The sequence below is a fragment of the Pseudophryne corroboree genome, chromosome 5 (assembly GCF_028390025.1).
Source record: "Pseudophryne corroboree isolate aPseCor3 chromosome 5, aPseCor3.hap2, whole genome shotgun sequence".
NCBI classification, from domain to species: domain Eukaryota; kingdom Metazoa; phylum Chordata; class Amphibia; order Anura; family Myobatrachidae; genus Pseudophryne; species Pseudophryne corroboree.
This window is the reverse complement of record NC_086448.1, coordinates 190496744-190511956: the sequence shown is the minus strand read 5'-3', so window position 1 is coordinate 190511956 and position 15213 is coordinate 190496744. Positions and strand designations below refer to the sequence as shown.

Sequence of the window (15213 nt, the reverse complement as noted above, 5' to 3'; positions counted from 1 at the left end):
TATTTTTAAAGGAACGAAAGGGCTGCGGTTGAAAAGTCGGTGCCTTTTTCTGTTGGGGAGTGACTTGAGGTAGAAAGGTGGATTTCCCGGCTGTAGCCGTGGCCACCAAATCTGATAGACCGACTCCAAATAACTCCTCCCCTTTATACGGCAAAACTTCCATATGCCGTTTTGAATCCGCATCGCCTGTCCACTGTCGCGTCCATAAAGCTCTTCTGGCCGAAATGGACATAGCACTTACCCGTGATGCCAGTGTGCAGATATCCCTCTGTGCATCACGCATATAAAGAAATGCATCCTTTATTTGTTCTAACGACAGTAAAATATTGTCCCTGTCCAGGGTATCAATATTTTCAATCAGGGACTCTGACCAAACTACCCCAGCACTGCCCATCCAGGCAGTCGCTACAGCTGGTCGTAGTATAACACCTGCATGTGTGTATATACTTTTTTGGATATTTTCCATCCTCCTATCTGATGGATCTTTAAGTGCGGCCGTCTCAGGAGAGGGTAACGCCACTTGTTTAGATAAGCGTGTTAGCGCCTTGTCCACCCTAGGTGGTGTTTCCCAGCGCTCCCTAACCTCTGGCGGGAAAGGGTATAATGCCAATAATTTCTTTGAAATTATCAGCTTTTTATCAGGGGCAACCCACGCTTCATTACACACGTCATTTAATTCTTCTGATTCAGGAAAAACTATAGGTAGTTTTTTCATACCCCACATAATACCCTGTTTAGTGGTACCTGTAGTATCAGCTAAATGTAACGCCTCCTTCATTGCCAAAATCATATAACGTGTGGCCCTACTGGAAAATACGGTTGAATCGTCACCGTCACCACTGGAGTCAGTGCCTGCGTCTGGGTCTGTGTCGACCGACTGAGGCAAAGGGCGTTTCACAGCCCCTGACGGTGTTTGAGTCGCCTGGACAGGCACTAATTGATTGTCCGGCCGCCTCATGTCGTCAAACGACTGCTTTAGCGTGTTGACACTATCCCGTAGTTCCATAAATAAAGGCATCCATTCTGGTGTCGACTCCCTAGGGGGTGACATCCTCATATTTGGCAATTGCTCCGCCTCCACACCAATATCGTCCTCATACATGTCGACACACACGTACCGACACCCAGCAGACACACAGGGAATGCTCCTAACGAAGACAGGACCCACTAGCCCTTTGGGGAGACAGAGGGAGAGTTTGCCAGCACACACCAAAAGCGCTATATATATATATCAGGGATAGCCTTATAATAAGTGCTCCCTTACAGCTGCTTTGTTATATCAAAATATCGCCATAAATTTGCCCCCCCCTCTCTGTTTTACCCTGTTTCTGTAGTGCAGTGCAGGGGAGAGACTTGGGAGCCGTCCTGACCAGCGGAGCTGTGAGAGGAAATGGCGCCGTGTGCTGAGGAGATAGGCCCCGCCCCTTTTCTGGCGGGCTCGTCTCCCGCTATTTAGAAAAATCAGGCAGGGGTTAAATATCTCCATATAGCCTCTAGGGGCTATATGTGAGGTATTTTTAGCCTTTATAGGTATTCATTTGCCTCCCAGGGCGCCCCCCTCCCAGCGCCCTGCACCCTCAGTGACTGCCGTGTGAAGTGTGCTGAGAGGAAAATGGCGCACAGCTGCAGTGCTGTGCGCTACCTTTAGAAGACTGCAGGAGTCTTCAGCCGCCGATTCTGGACCTCTTCTGACTTCAGCATCTGCAAGGGGGCCGGCGGCGCGGCTCCGGTGACCATCCAGGCTGTACCTGTGATCGTCCCTCTGGAGCTTGATGTCCAGTAGCCAAGAAGCCAATCCATCCTGCACGCAGGTGAGTTGACTCCTTCTCCCCTCAGTCCCTCGCTGCAGTGATCCTGTTGCCAGCAGGAATCACTGTAAAATAAAAAACCTAGCTAAACTTTTTCTAAGCAGCTCTTTAGGAGAGCCACCTAGATTGCACCCTTCTCGGCCGGGCACAAAAATCTAACTGGAGTCTGGAGGAGGGTCATAGGGGGAGGAGCCAGTGCACACCACCTGATCTGAAAAAGCTTTACTTTTTGTGCCCTGTCTCCTGCGGAGCCGCTATTCCCCATGGTCCTTTCAGGAACCCCAGCATCCACTAGGACGATAGAGAAAACTTTTATTATTTGACGTTAATAGCTAGCGAAATATGTGAAGGTGAAAGAATTTTTATTGTGAATAAATTAGAGTGATATTAAAAAGCTAAACCACTGGGTGTGTATGCTTGATTCATTATTGCTAATTAGGATAAATTCCTGATTTGCTGAAATAGTGTATTACCACCAATGTAACACTTTTAGGAGAAAAATGAGACTCTGTGTCAGTCAAAGTGTAGTCCAAGATCTGTTGCTGTACTTTAATTTATTAAAGACTTCCTATTACTGGTGTGCGCATCACCAATTAATCACAGCTCCTATTCAGTATGGTAGACAGTAACTGTCATAAATTGATCTTGGACAAATATGCCAAACAGTGTCTTTCAACTAAGTTCTGCTATTGCTAGTATTATCTTCACATACACATTTCTCCATACATTGATCATATCATAAACAATTACATGGGCCAATAGTTAGTACATGCACGTGCATTGAAAAAACGGCTGAGGGTGTATAATAACTCTAATGTTGATTCGGACACGTATATATCATAAGTAACGATTGAATGTCACAACTCATATGTGTTCATAAGTTTAATGTGTTCCATTGCCGTGATTGTGAATACAGTGCCTAATAATTGAAAATACCGCGTTCAGCAGTTATGCATAATCAGCCTATACACACTATTATTGGGTTAATATTCGGATGGGACTGCTATTGCCTGCCTGGGTTAATGGCTTTGACAGATTGTCTGCAGTCCTAATTCCGGACAGACATAGCCCACTGATAGAACTAATAAGTATGCATGTGTAATAATTAATCCTTAAGGTAAAGTATTCATGAGACCGGACATACATAGGATGTTAGCTTACAGCTCATATTCCAATGTCCCGTTATCAGCAGCCTTACGTGTCGCTTCAAATCTAATGATTCATTATTCAAACTTAATGTCTATGATCTTAGTTAAAGAAGACACAAATTGCTTTCAATGGTCTGTAGCCTAATTTGCAGCTACAGACTGCCTCATTGTACTGTCGATTGCGGCTCAGTAATCCCGCTGTCAGCGGCTGAAACTAAAACACCTTATTAATGCCCACAATTGATAGTCTTAATTAGGATAGATCTAAGCCGCTGTTAGTAATCTAACAGCAATACGTATACAATAAATTATTTAAATAAAACACAAACTGCATAAAGCATGCATTCGATATTTTAAAGTTCACATATAGGTGATAGATACTGATCCGTATCACTGTTGCCGCGTATCGATTCCTTATGCAACGGATTACAATTAACATTTATCTCAACCAGTTCATCTGGTATAATAATGCACTTATCACTGCCCACAGCTTTGTGTGGTAAATGATAAAGGCTCTAGTATTCCCCTTCAGCGGCTGAATGTGTCAGCTTTTTTGTATTACTAAATTAGAAGGCACACGTTCCGCTGTTAATAGCCTTATATACCCATATTTATATAATCATTCACTATGTCAGCAAAATATACGTAGCACCAAGCATATACTAAATATTCATAGGGCTTTGGATTTAGCTAAAATAAAAACGGACACGTTTGCACGTGTACCGCTAAGCCTAACGATCGTTTTGCATTTACTGCTTAACCATAGGAACCAGAGTATGGGGCGAGGGGGAGCTATATACACCCATCTCATTCTCAATTGGCTATACTTATTGATTGACATTTTTTCCCACTAATTGGCTTTGTTCATATAGCCCCAATCCGATTCACCTTATAGAAGCATAGACATATCCTGCATGAATACCATCTGTACGACATATTCATGAATTTTAGAAGGAGACAGAGAGAGAGTAAAATAAGAAATAACATTATGATATACACTGCTCAAAAAAATAAAGGGAACACTAAAATAACACATCCTAGATCTGAATGAATGAAATATTCTTATTAAATACTTTGTTCTTTACATAGTTGAATGTGCTGACAACAAAATCACACAAAAATTATCAATGGAAATCAAATTTATTAACCCATGGAGGTCTGGATTTGGAGTCACCCTCAAAATTAAAGTGGAAAAACACACTACAGGCTGATCCAACTTTGATGTAATGTCCTTAAAACAAGTCAAAATGAGGCTCAGTAGTGTGTGTGGCCTCCACGTGCCTGTATGACCTCCCTACAACCCACACAAGTGGCTCAGGTAGTGCAGCTCATCCAGCATGGCACATCAATGCGAGCTGTGGCAAGAAGGTTTGCTGTGTCTGTCAGCGTAGTGTCCAGAGCATGAAGGCGCTACCAGGAGACAGGCCAGTACATCAGGAGACGTGGAGGAGGCCGTAGGAGGGCAACAACCCAGCAGCAGGACCGCTACCTCCGCCTTTGTGCAAGGAGGAACAGGAGGAGCACTGTCAGAGCCCTGCAAAATTACCTCCAGCAAGCCACAAATGTGTATGTGTCTAGTCAAATGATCAGAAATAGACTCCATGAGGGTGGTATGAGGGCCCGACGCCCACAGGTGGGGGTTGTGCTTACAGCCCAACACCGTGCAGGACGTTTGGCATTTGCCAGAGAACACCAAGATTGCCAAATTCGCCACTGGCGCCCTGTGCTCTTCACAGATGAAAGCAGGTTCTCACTGAGCACATGTGAGACGTGACAGAGTCTGGAGACGCCAAGGAGAACGTTCTGCTTCCTGCAACTTCCTCCAGCATGACCAGTTTGACAGTGGGTCAGTAATGGTGTGGGGTGGCATTTCTTTGGGGGGCTGCACAGCTCTCCATGTGCTCGCCAGAGGTAGCCTGACTGCCATTAGGTACCGAGATGAGATCTTCAGACCCCTTGTGAGACCATACGCTGGTGCGGTTGGCCCTGGGTTCCACCTAATGCAAGACAATGCTAGACCTCATGTGGCTGGAGTGTGTCAGCAGTTCATGCAAGACGAAGGCATTGATGCTATGGACTGGCCCGCCCGTTCCCCAGACCTGAATCCAAATGAGCACATCTGGGACATCATGTCTCGCTCCATCCACCAACGCTACGTTGCACCACAGACTGTACAGGAGTTGGCGGATGCTTTAGTCCAGGTCTGGGAGGAGATCCCTCAGGAGACCATCCGCCACCTCATCAGGAGCATGCCCAGGCATTGTAGGGAGGTCATTCAGGCACGTGGAGACCACACACACTACTGAGCCTCATTTTGACTTGTTTTAAGGACATTACATCAAAGTTGGATCAGCCTGTAGTGTGTTTTTCCACTTTAATTTTGAGGGTGACTCCAAATCCAGACCTCCATGGGTTAATAAATTTGATTTCCATTGATAATTTTTGTGTGATTTTGTTGTCAGTACATTCAACTATGTAAAGAACAAAGTATGTAATAAGAATATTTCATTCATTCAGATCTAGGATGTGTTATTTTAGTGTTCCCTTTATTTTTTTGAGCAGTGTATTTTAAAATGTCAGAATTTGTCCAAACCATATTTTATTGTTCATATATCAATAGATATAGGTCCTTTTAAATACACACGTCTTTTTTAAAGGTAAATTATCACCTATTGGTGACTCCAATGGACATGGGATCTCTCTATGAATATACGTTGTTAATAACTATTAACAGCATTCATGTCCTGAAAGAGGAATATAATATATATAGGGAATATTTGAATATATGATGTAAGTTATGATGACATAAGTTGAATAAAAGAATTGAAATACATAATAGATGATTATTTAATAAACAAATGATGGCACTAATTTCATTTCTTGACATACAGTATATGCCAGAAATGTGTAGTATCGCCATGAACATATTTTGAATTCATTATATTAATTTGAAAACTTATATTGTATAACGGCATCGTCGTCTACCACATACAACCCTAAACCTTATTTATAAGAATCTACATTATCTCATAGGATATATACCATCTCTCTATGTTGAGATATCCATTCCTTTCTACATCTTATATTGGGTTGGATGTCGTATCATCGATGTCTATCAGATGTATAAATGAAATCTCTACATTATGATATGCATTCCCTCTACAGCTTATAGTGGATTGATGTAGTATCCTTATTATGCAAAAAGTGTATACATAAGTTTGTGAAAATATTAGTAAATGTGTGACCATCATGGTAAGTGTGAAAAAATATAAATAAAGTGATATAATCGTGAGTTAAATCTACGATCAATAATAAATATGATTGAGTGATATTCATTAACCATGACTAGTGTATTACAAGTGACCGAAAATGTGTAAATAGACAGTCATGATCATCCAACTGTATATTATTGTGAAATAGAGCAAATGTGTACTAACTAATGAAAATGTGATAAAATTAACAACCAAAATAAAGTGACTGACAAACTATGTGTGAACATAATATACGTGTTTAATCAATGATGATAGTGTAATTGTGCACCAAATGTATCATTTCATTTGTTATAGTTATTATTTCTCAAATTTTCAACGTATGTCACCATACCCATACTATCCTCTTTTGCTTCTTAATATCTATATGTACCCCTGTCCACTAGAGTTATCCCGACGGAGCATACCATCATCCATCATGTATTATAAAAAGGCACCAAAATTAATATGTTCATTCAGTTCATAGGGGTGTAATCCATTCAGAAGGAAAGTCCATCGGCTTTCCTTCTTCAGCAGTTCTTGCATCAAATTACCATCCCTAATTCCCATGTGGACCTGTTCTATTCCAAATGCCTTTAAGTCTGTGGTTCTTCCGTCATGTTTTTCATAAAAATGTTTAGCTACAGATGTAAGTTGTTTAAATCTGCTATGATCTCTTTTGCTATTTCTAATTGTGCCTACGTGTTCAAGAACTCTCTGTTTTAATGGTCTAGATGTCATTCAGACATATTTTTTGTCACATGTACAAGTGAGACAATAAACTACCTAAGGGACAATGACATAGTAAATTTAAGGTGTATTAGTCTTTGTGTGCCCTATTAGAGGAATACTTCTCTTCTCTGTTTTGATTAATTTCAAATGTTCAATTTTTATTCCTGGAGCACCCCACAATAGATATATTGATATCTTATTTTCTTTTCGATGAATTATTTTCTAAATGGGGAAAAGACAACAATACACAATATAATTGATTATACTGTATGTCTGTGCGATCCTCTTAGTTTCAATCTCTTGTGAAACTGGCAAGCCTGATTTGAAGAATCTGTGTGGTGGGAGCTTATGGAACTCCAGTCTGTAGCCCTGGGAAATAAGATCTATGACCTAGGGATCCTGGCACGAATCTGAACAGATCTGACTGAAGAATTTTAGTCGAGCTCCCGCCTTCCAGCCATTGCAATCCACCGTCATGCTGAAGTTTTTGAGGAAGCAGAGACTGAGCTCTGTTCCTGAGCACCTGCTGTTGCTGGTTTGCGTGGTTTACCTCTTGCGCTGCTGGAGGACGTAGAAGCACCTCTTGATTTGCCCTTGAACTTGGCCGTCCGAAAGGACTGTAACTTAGAAGCTGAATAAGTCTTCTTGGTGGGGGGGCTGCAGAAGGAAGATACGTAGACTTCCCTGCAGTAGCTGTGGAGATCCATTTGTCTAATTCATCTCCAAACAAGGCCTCTCCTGTGAATGGTAGGCCTTCCACGCCTTTCCTGGAGTCCGCGTCAGCAGTCCACTGGCATAGCCACAAGCCCCTGCATGCCGACACTGCCATAGCGGTGGTGCGTGCGTGCGTTAAGCACGCCTATTTACTTTATGGCTTCCACCATAAAGATCACAGAGTCCTGTATATGCTGCAGGAGTAAGACAACATACCCCCAAGAATAAGGAATCTAACCCCTCAATTAGGTTACCTGACATTTTAGCAAAGGCTTTAGTGATCCAAACACATGCAGTAATGGGTCTTTGGGCCACCCCAGCAGCTGTGTACAATGATCTGAGTGTAGTCTCAATTTTACGATCAGCCATGTCTTTCAGGGAGGCTGCACCAGGAACAGGAAATACTGATGTGTCCACTATCGGTGGATTTCCCCATTTCTTCCTATCCTCCAGAGCAAAAGATAAAGATAAGAGTAACCTTTTAGGGATCTGAAACTTCTTATCAGGATTAACCCATGGTTCTTCAAACAGGGTATTCAATTCCTTTGACACAGGAAAAGTAACCGAGGACTTCCTTTTTACATTAAAATAAGAATCCTCACACTCCTCTGACACCTTATCAGGAATATGCAGAACATCTCTGATGGCCTCTATAAGAGCCTCTATTCCCTGTGACAGAGCTGTATCCCCCCCCCCTCCCCATGTCTGACCTGTCAGCATCAGAGTCAGACTGCAGGATATGGGCCAGATATCGCTTTTGTGGACAAATGGAAGGGGATTGAGAAGCTGTTTTGGGGATTGAGTCTCTGTTCATAAACTCATCCACAGTTTGTTTTAAGTATTGCGCCTCTTTCGCATTGCGGAACAAATTTGTAGAAAGAGTTGAGATCATTCCCTTTAGAGAATTAACCCATTCCGGTTCAGCCCCGCTAGTCTGTGAACCCTGTGTATCCAGTAGTGAGCCCCCAGGTGAAGAGGAACACTCTGCAGTACAAGAGAGACAGACTCTTTGTCTGACATAATGTAAATGTGACGGCAGACACATACACACACAGGAAAGGTTAAGCACAATTAACCCACAAAGAGCCCTTCAGGGAGACAAGAGTTGTTTGCAGCCAGCCCCCACTGCGCCCTTATCGCTAATGCCAGGCTTATCCGGGTCACAGACTAAGTACCCTGATAGGGGACTTAGTACACTAATAGTCGCTCCCCCCCTGCTATGACCCCCTGGTACCGCTGAGGTAATATGGAGTCACACTGGAGGAGCTGCGCGTCCCTGTCCTGTCAGCGCCTGTGTCCACTGCAGAGGGAAAATGGCGCTGGTTAGCTGCTGGATCCTCCCAGTGAAGCCCCGCCCCTTCAATGGCGCGCGGTCTTCTCGCTTTTTTTTTTTTTTATAATGGCCGAGGAATCTGGTGCTTAAAATGGAGAAAACCATTTTAAGGCTATTGTGCCAGTATGGGTACTGTGTACAGTGTACAGGGACGCAGTTGTGTACTGTGTCCGGAGACGCATTCCACCCCATGTAGGAGTCGTGTGTCTTCGTACCCTCATGCCGCCATAATGGCCGGTGCCCCACTAGCCGGGACGCCGGCTCAGTACTCACTCTTCATTCTTCTGGCTCTGTTAGGGGTAGCGGCGTGCTGCGGGAATGTACGCTCGCCATTTTGGGGCTTGCGAATAGTACCCTCAGGAGCTCAGTGCCCTGTCAGCGAGGAACGGAACCATTAACCCTTCAACAGGTTGGGCCGTTCGTTCCCCCCCCCCCCCCCCCCCCCCCTCCCTAAGTCCCACGAAGCAGGTAGGCTGGAGCAAACAAGCCCTGCCTGAAAATAACAAACAGAAAATAAATGCAGAAAACTCTTCACGAGCTTCCTTCACGTGACCGGCTTCCCCGGGCACATTTTCTAAACCGAGTCTGGTAGGAGGGGCATAGAGGGTGGGGCATATAGGGAGGGGCCAGCCCTCACTATCAAATTCTTAAAGTGCCCATGGCTCCTAGTGGACCAGTCTATACCCCATGGTACTAAATGGACCCCAGTATCCTCTTGGACGCAAGAGAAAAATGGAATGTTCGTTTTCAGTTATGTGTTAAGACAGCCAAGCAGAGGACAGACGATCTCTCATATAAAGGCTATATATCTCTATGGCGAGTCATCATTGTTGTGCACACCATCCTTCTAAAAAAAAGTATTTACCTGTACAGATCTCTTCCTACATCATCTTGATTTACTGCATAGCCTTTGGCATCTCTTGTAAAGCTGAACCCTGTTCCTACCTAGAACAAAAATATGACCCTGTTTAGGAGGTTCAGGTTATTAAAAAGGATCTGTGTGCCATTACGCAGGGTAGACACACCAGCAGTTTGTTTCAGAAAACGGGATTTTAATACCTACCGGTAAATCCCTTTCTCGTAGTCCATAAGGGATACTGGGGTTCACTTAATATGATGCGGTATAGAAGGGGTCCAAAAGGAGCCGATGCACTTTAAATTTCTTCAACTGGGTGTGCTGGCTCCTCCCTTCTATGCCCCCTCCCACAGCCAGTATAGGTAAAAACTGTGCCGGAAGGAGAACGGACATACTGTACTTGAGAGAAGGAACATAACAACGAGTGGTGAAATTCATACACCAGCACACCGTAACAGAATCAACCAGCAATGGCTGGTAACAAAACAGCAAAGCTGAACAGGAAACCTTAACAAGAACCTGCAGAAAAGTCAACGCACTGAGGCAGGTGCCCAGTATCCCTTACGGACTACGAGAAAGGGATTTACCGGTAGGTATTAAAATCACATTTTCTCTAACATCCATAAGGGATACTGGGGTTCACTTAATACGATGGGGACGTCCCAAAGCTTCCAGAACAGGCGGGAATGTGAGTAGAAGTTTGCAGCACCGCCTACCCAAACTGGGTATCGTCATGGGCCAGGGTATCAAATTTGTAGAACTTCACATAGGTGTTCTTCCCCGACCAGGTAGCAGCTCGGCATAGTTGCAAGGCCAAGACTCCACGGGCAGCCGCTCAGGAAGACCCCACCGATCTTGTAGAGTGGGCCTTCAGAGACTGTGGAACAGGTAAGGCTGCCGACACGTAGGCCTGTTAAATAGTCATCCTAAGGCAACGAGCAATGGACTGCTTAGAAGCAGGGCAACCCTTTAACTGTGCATCATATAGCACAAAAAGAGAATCAGTCTTCCTTATCCGAGCCCTCCTCTTGATGTAGATCATCAAGGCTCGCACAGCATCCAACGACCTTGGAGGAGCAGAGGCGCCAGAACTTGACTGAACCACAATCGGTTGATTCAAACGGAATGCAGATACAACCTTTGGCAGGAACTGCTGCCTAGTTCTGAGCTCAGCTCGGTCCTCGTGAAAAAACAAATAGGGGCTTTTACATAACAGGGCCAGCAATTCCGAGACACATCTAGCAGAAGCCAGGGCCAGCAACATCACCGTTTTCCACGTGAGGAACTGGTCTTCCACTGACAGAGGCTCAAACCAGGAAGACTGAAGAAATTCCAACACTACATTCAAATCCCAAGGCGCTGTAGGCGGCACAAACGGAGGTTGAAAGGGAAGTACTCCTTGCAAGAAAGTCTGGACTTCTGGCAATGTTGAGAGTTAGCTCTAAAAGAAAATTGAGAGGGCTGAGATCTGGACCTTAACGGAACCCAGACGTAAGCCCTTATCCATACAACAGCCTGAAAGAACCATAAGAAACATCCCAGGTGGAATTCCGCAGGTGCATTCCTCGCACCAGGAAACATATTTCCTCCAGATATGGTAATAGTGTTTTGACGTCACAGGCTTCCTGGCCTGAACCATGGTTGTGATAACCTTTTTGGAAAGGCCCTTGTGAGCAAGGATGTTCCGCTCAACTTCCAAGCCGTCAAACAAAGTTGGCGTAAGTCCAGGTAGACGAACGGTCCTTGTTGTAGAAGATCCTCTCACTGGCAGAGGCCAAGGGTCCGTGACGGACATGTCTAGAAGATCCGCGTACCACACTCTCAGAGGCCAATCCGGGGCAATCAGAATTGCCTGTACCCCCCCCCCCCTCCCCCGATTCCTGATTCGCTTGAGCACCTGTGAGAGCAGTGGAATCGGAGGAAACAGGTAGACCAACCGGTAAGGCCAAGAAGACGTCAGCGCGTCCACAGCCCTCGCCTGAGGGTCCCTGGAGCAATACAAGCATAGCTTCTTGTTGAGACAAGTAGCCATCATGTCTATCTGCGGCCAGCCCCACAGGTCGATGATCTGTTGAAACACCTGTTGGTGGAAACCCATCTCTCACGGGTGGAGATCGTGATGACTCAGGAAGTCCGCTTCACAGCTGTCCACTCCCGGAATGAAGAAAGCCGACATTGCTCTTGTGTTTCTTTTCACCCACAGGAGAAGTTTTGATAACTCTTGCATGCAGACTCTGCTTTTTGTCCCCCCTTGTCGATTTATGTAGGCCACGGCAGTGGCGTTGTCAGACTGGACCTGGAACGCCCGATCCCCGAGTATAGGAGGGGCCAGAAGCAGAGCATTGTGGATCGCCTGAAGTTCCAGAATGTTGATCGGAAGAAGGGCTTCGTGGGCAGACCACCTGCCCCGGAACTGAGACCCTTGGGTGACAGCTCCCCAACCTCTCAGACTCGCATCCGTTGTGAGCAGGATTCAATCCTGAATCCCAAAACTGCAACCCTCCATCAGGTTTTAGGATTGTAGCCACGACAGGAGGGAGATTCTGGCCTGAGGGGACAGACGTATTATCCGGTGCATCTGCAGATGTGATCCAGACCAGTTGCTCAGGAGATCCAATTAGAACGTTATGGCATGTAACCTTCCGTAATGGATGGCCTTGTATGTGGCCACCATTTTTCCCAACAATGTTATGCAGAGATGGATTGATATTCTAGCCGGCCGTAGGACCAGTCGGACCATCTCCTGGAGTGTCCTTGCCTTGGCCTCTGGGAGGAACACTTTCTGAGCCACAGTATCCAGCAACATACCCAGAAACAGGAGCCGTTGAGTAGGCTCCAGGTGGAACTTCTGTAAATGGAGGATCCACCCATGGTGTGACAGCAGTTGAACCGTGCTGTCTATATTCATCAGGAGGAGGTCCCTGGATCTAACCTTAATCAAGAGATCGTCCAGGTAAGGGACAACATTGACCCCCTGGACTCTGAGCTGGAACATCATCTCCGCCATCCACTTCGTGAAGACCCTCAGGACTGTGGAGAGGCCGAAAAGGTAGCGCCTGGAACCGGTAGTGATCGTCCATCAGAGCAAACCTCAGGTAAGACTGATGAGGCGGCCAAATTGGGATATGAAGATAAGCATCCTCTATATCCAATGAGACCATGAACTCTCTTTCTTCCAGACCTGCAATCACTGCTCTCAGGGATTCCATCTTGAACTTGAACAACTTTAGGTAGGGGTTCAGAGATTTTAGATTCAGAATAGGCCTTACCGAACAGTCTGGTTTCGGTACTACAAATAGATTGGAGTAATAACCCTTTCCTTGTTGTTGTAGTGGCACTGGAACAATGACTTGAGACCGGGCCAGCTTTTGAATGGCCTGTTGCAGCATAGCTCACGTATCCTCCAAAACTGGTAAGCCTGATTGGAAAAATCATTGGGGAGGAGCGCTGTCGAACTCCAGCTTGTAGCCCTGAGAGATGAGATCCTTTACCCAGGTATCCTGGCAGGAGCATCCCCAGATGCGGCTGAAGTGACGCAGTCAAACGCCCACCTCGAGATCCCCTCGGGGTGGGTGGGCACAGTCATGCTGAGGCTTTTGTGGAAGCTGAACTGGTGCTTGGTTCCCGAGAACCGGCGGCAGCTGGTTTTCTTGTCTTATCTCTTGTGCCCCGAGCCACATTGGAGGCACCTCTGGCTCTTGGTCTGAACCTGTAAGTCCGAAAGGACTGGGTAGACGGCCCCGGGTAGAAACGCTAAGTCGGCAGGGCCCCAGAGGGGAGAAATGTGGAATTTCCTGCAGTGACTTTAGAAATCCACACATCTAGTTCAACCACAAATAACCACTCTCCTAAGAAGAGAATAGCCTCCACATTGCGCTTGGAATCAGCGTCCGCAATCCACTGACGCAGCCACAATACCCTGCATGCTGACACTGCCATGGTAGTAGTCCTAGCATTGATAGTGCAGATTTCCTTGAGGAAATCACACAGGACGCGTGCAGTGTCCTTAATGTGTTTAAGGAAGGCCACCGTAGTGACCAGGGGCATGTCCCCAGCAAGGCCTGCTTGAATCTGAGTAGCCCAGGTATGGATGGCATGTGTCATCCAGCAACCCGCTATCAGAGGTCTCTGTGATACGCCAGCCGCTATGTAAATAGATTTCAGTGTAGTTTCTATCTTCCTATCCCCAGGGTCCTTTAACTGAAAGTAGCCAGGAGCTGGCATCACCGCATTCTTTGAAAGGCGGGAAACTGAAACGTCCACTGCCGGGAGCCCTTCCCAGCATTTCCTACAATCAGGTGGAAATGGGAAAGTGTGTAGAAACTTTTTAGTAACCAGAAATTTTTTTTATCAGGATTTTTCCAGGCTTGCTTAAATACGTCATCTAATTCCGGGGAGTGAGGGAAAGAGACATTGAGCTTTTTCGGAGCTAGGAAGAACGGCTGCGGAGGGATTTTTAGTACATCCCTGATAGCAAGGATGAGAGGCTCAATATCTTGTGCAGGATTGGAATCCTCTGCATTAGGCTCTAATTCCTCCCCCTCTTCCTGAACTTCCTCATCAGAGTCTGAGAGTAAATAAGCTAGCCCACGTTTAAGTGTCCCTGACGCAGTAAGGGGGAGGGGGGAGGGGGGGGGGGGGCCTGTTTATCATCTACTTTGGCAGATAGGTCTGCAAGAGTTTGTTATATTTGTTGTGTTGTCTGTTTTGTGGCAGAGAGCTGAGAAGCCATGTCTGCCATCATAGATTTCATGGCGCCCAGCCAGGCTGGCTCCTGACTCTCCGCCCCCACAATGGCGTCAGAGCTTAAACTGATATTTACACTGGCCAAAGTCTCCTTAGTGTAAACTAAAACAGTAGACTGCTAGTTTCACACTCCGCTGCCAGTGTGCGCGCGGGGGGGGAAAATAGCGGGTCCCCCCCAGGAGGGTCCCGTATGCCACCCCCCACGATCACGCCGCCCAGAGAACCAGGGTACCCCCCTAGCGGGGCCCCTGGTTTGTACTCACCACCCTTCCATCTTCAGGCTATAGTTTAAGGGTGTGCGGCGCGCTGCGATTGAGACCGCCAAGGCGCAGTGCCCCGCGGAACAACAACCTCCCAGGACCACAGTGGGGAAGCGGCTCTGAGACCTCGCGAGGCCGGAGGCCGGTGACACCCCCCCCCCCCCCCCCCTTAACTCCCACGGTGCAGGTATACTGTTGCCCAGACAGTATACCGAGAATAATAAAGTTAAAATAAAATGAAGAAGAAATCCTCTGGGAGCTCCAGAGTGTGCATCCTCTCGTAAGGGCACATTTTTCTAAACTGGTTATAGGAGGGGGTATAGAAGGAAGGAGCCAGCACACCCAGTTGCAGAAATTTAAAGTGCACC

At 46.1% G+C, this 15213-nt stretch overlaps 1 protein-coding gene across 4 annotated transcripts in view; it reads right to left on the bottom strand.

Annotated features, from left to right (window-relative positions):
- CPVL (carboxypeptidase vitellogenic like) overlaps positions 1-15213 on the bottom strand; it is a 392151-nt gene that overhangs the window by 264105 nt on the left and 112833 nt on the right. For all 4 annotated transcript variants that reach the window (XM_063921970.1, XM_063921966.1, XM_063921969.1 and 1 more), the window contains exon 6: positions 9849-9928. In XM_063921970.1, the coding sequence (XP_063778040.1) occupies positions 9849-9928 (80 nt within the window). The remainder of the gene's footprint in view (positions 1-9848; positions 9929-15213) is intronic.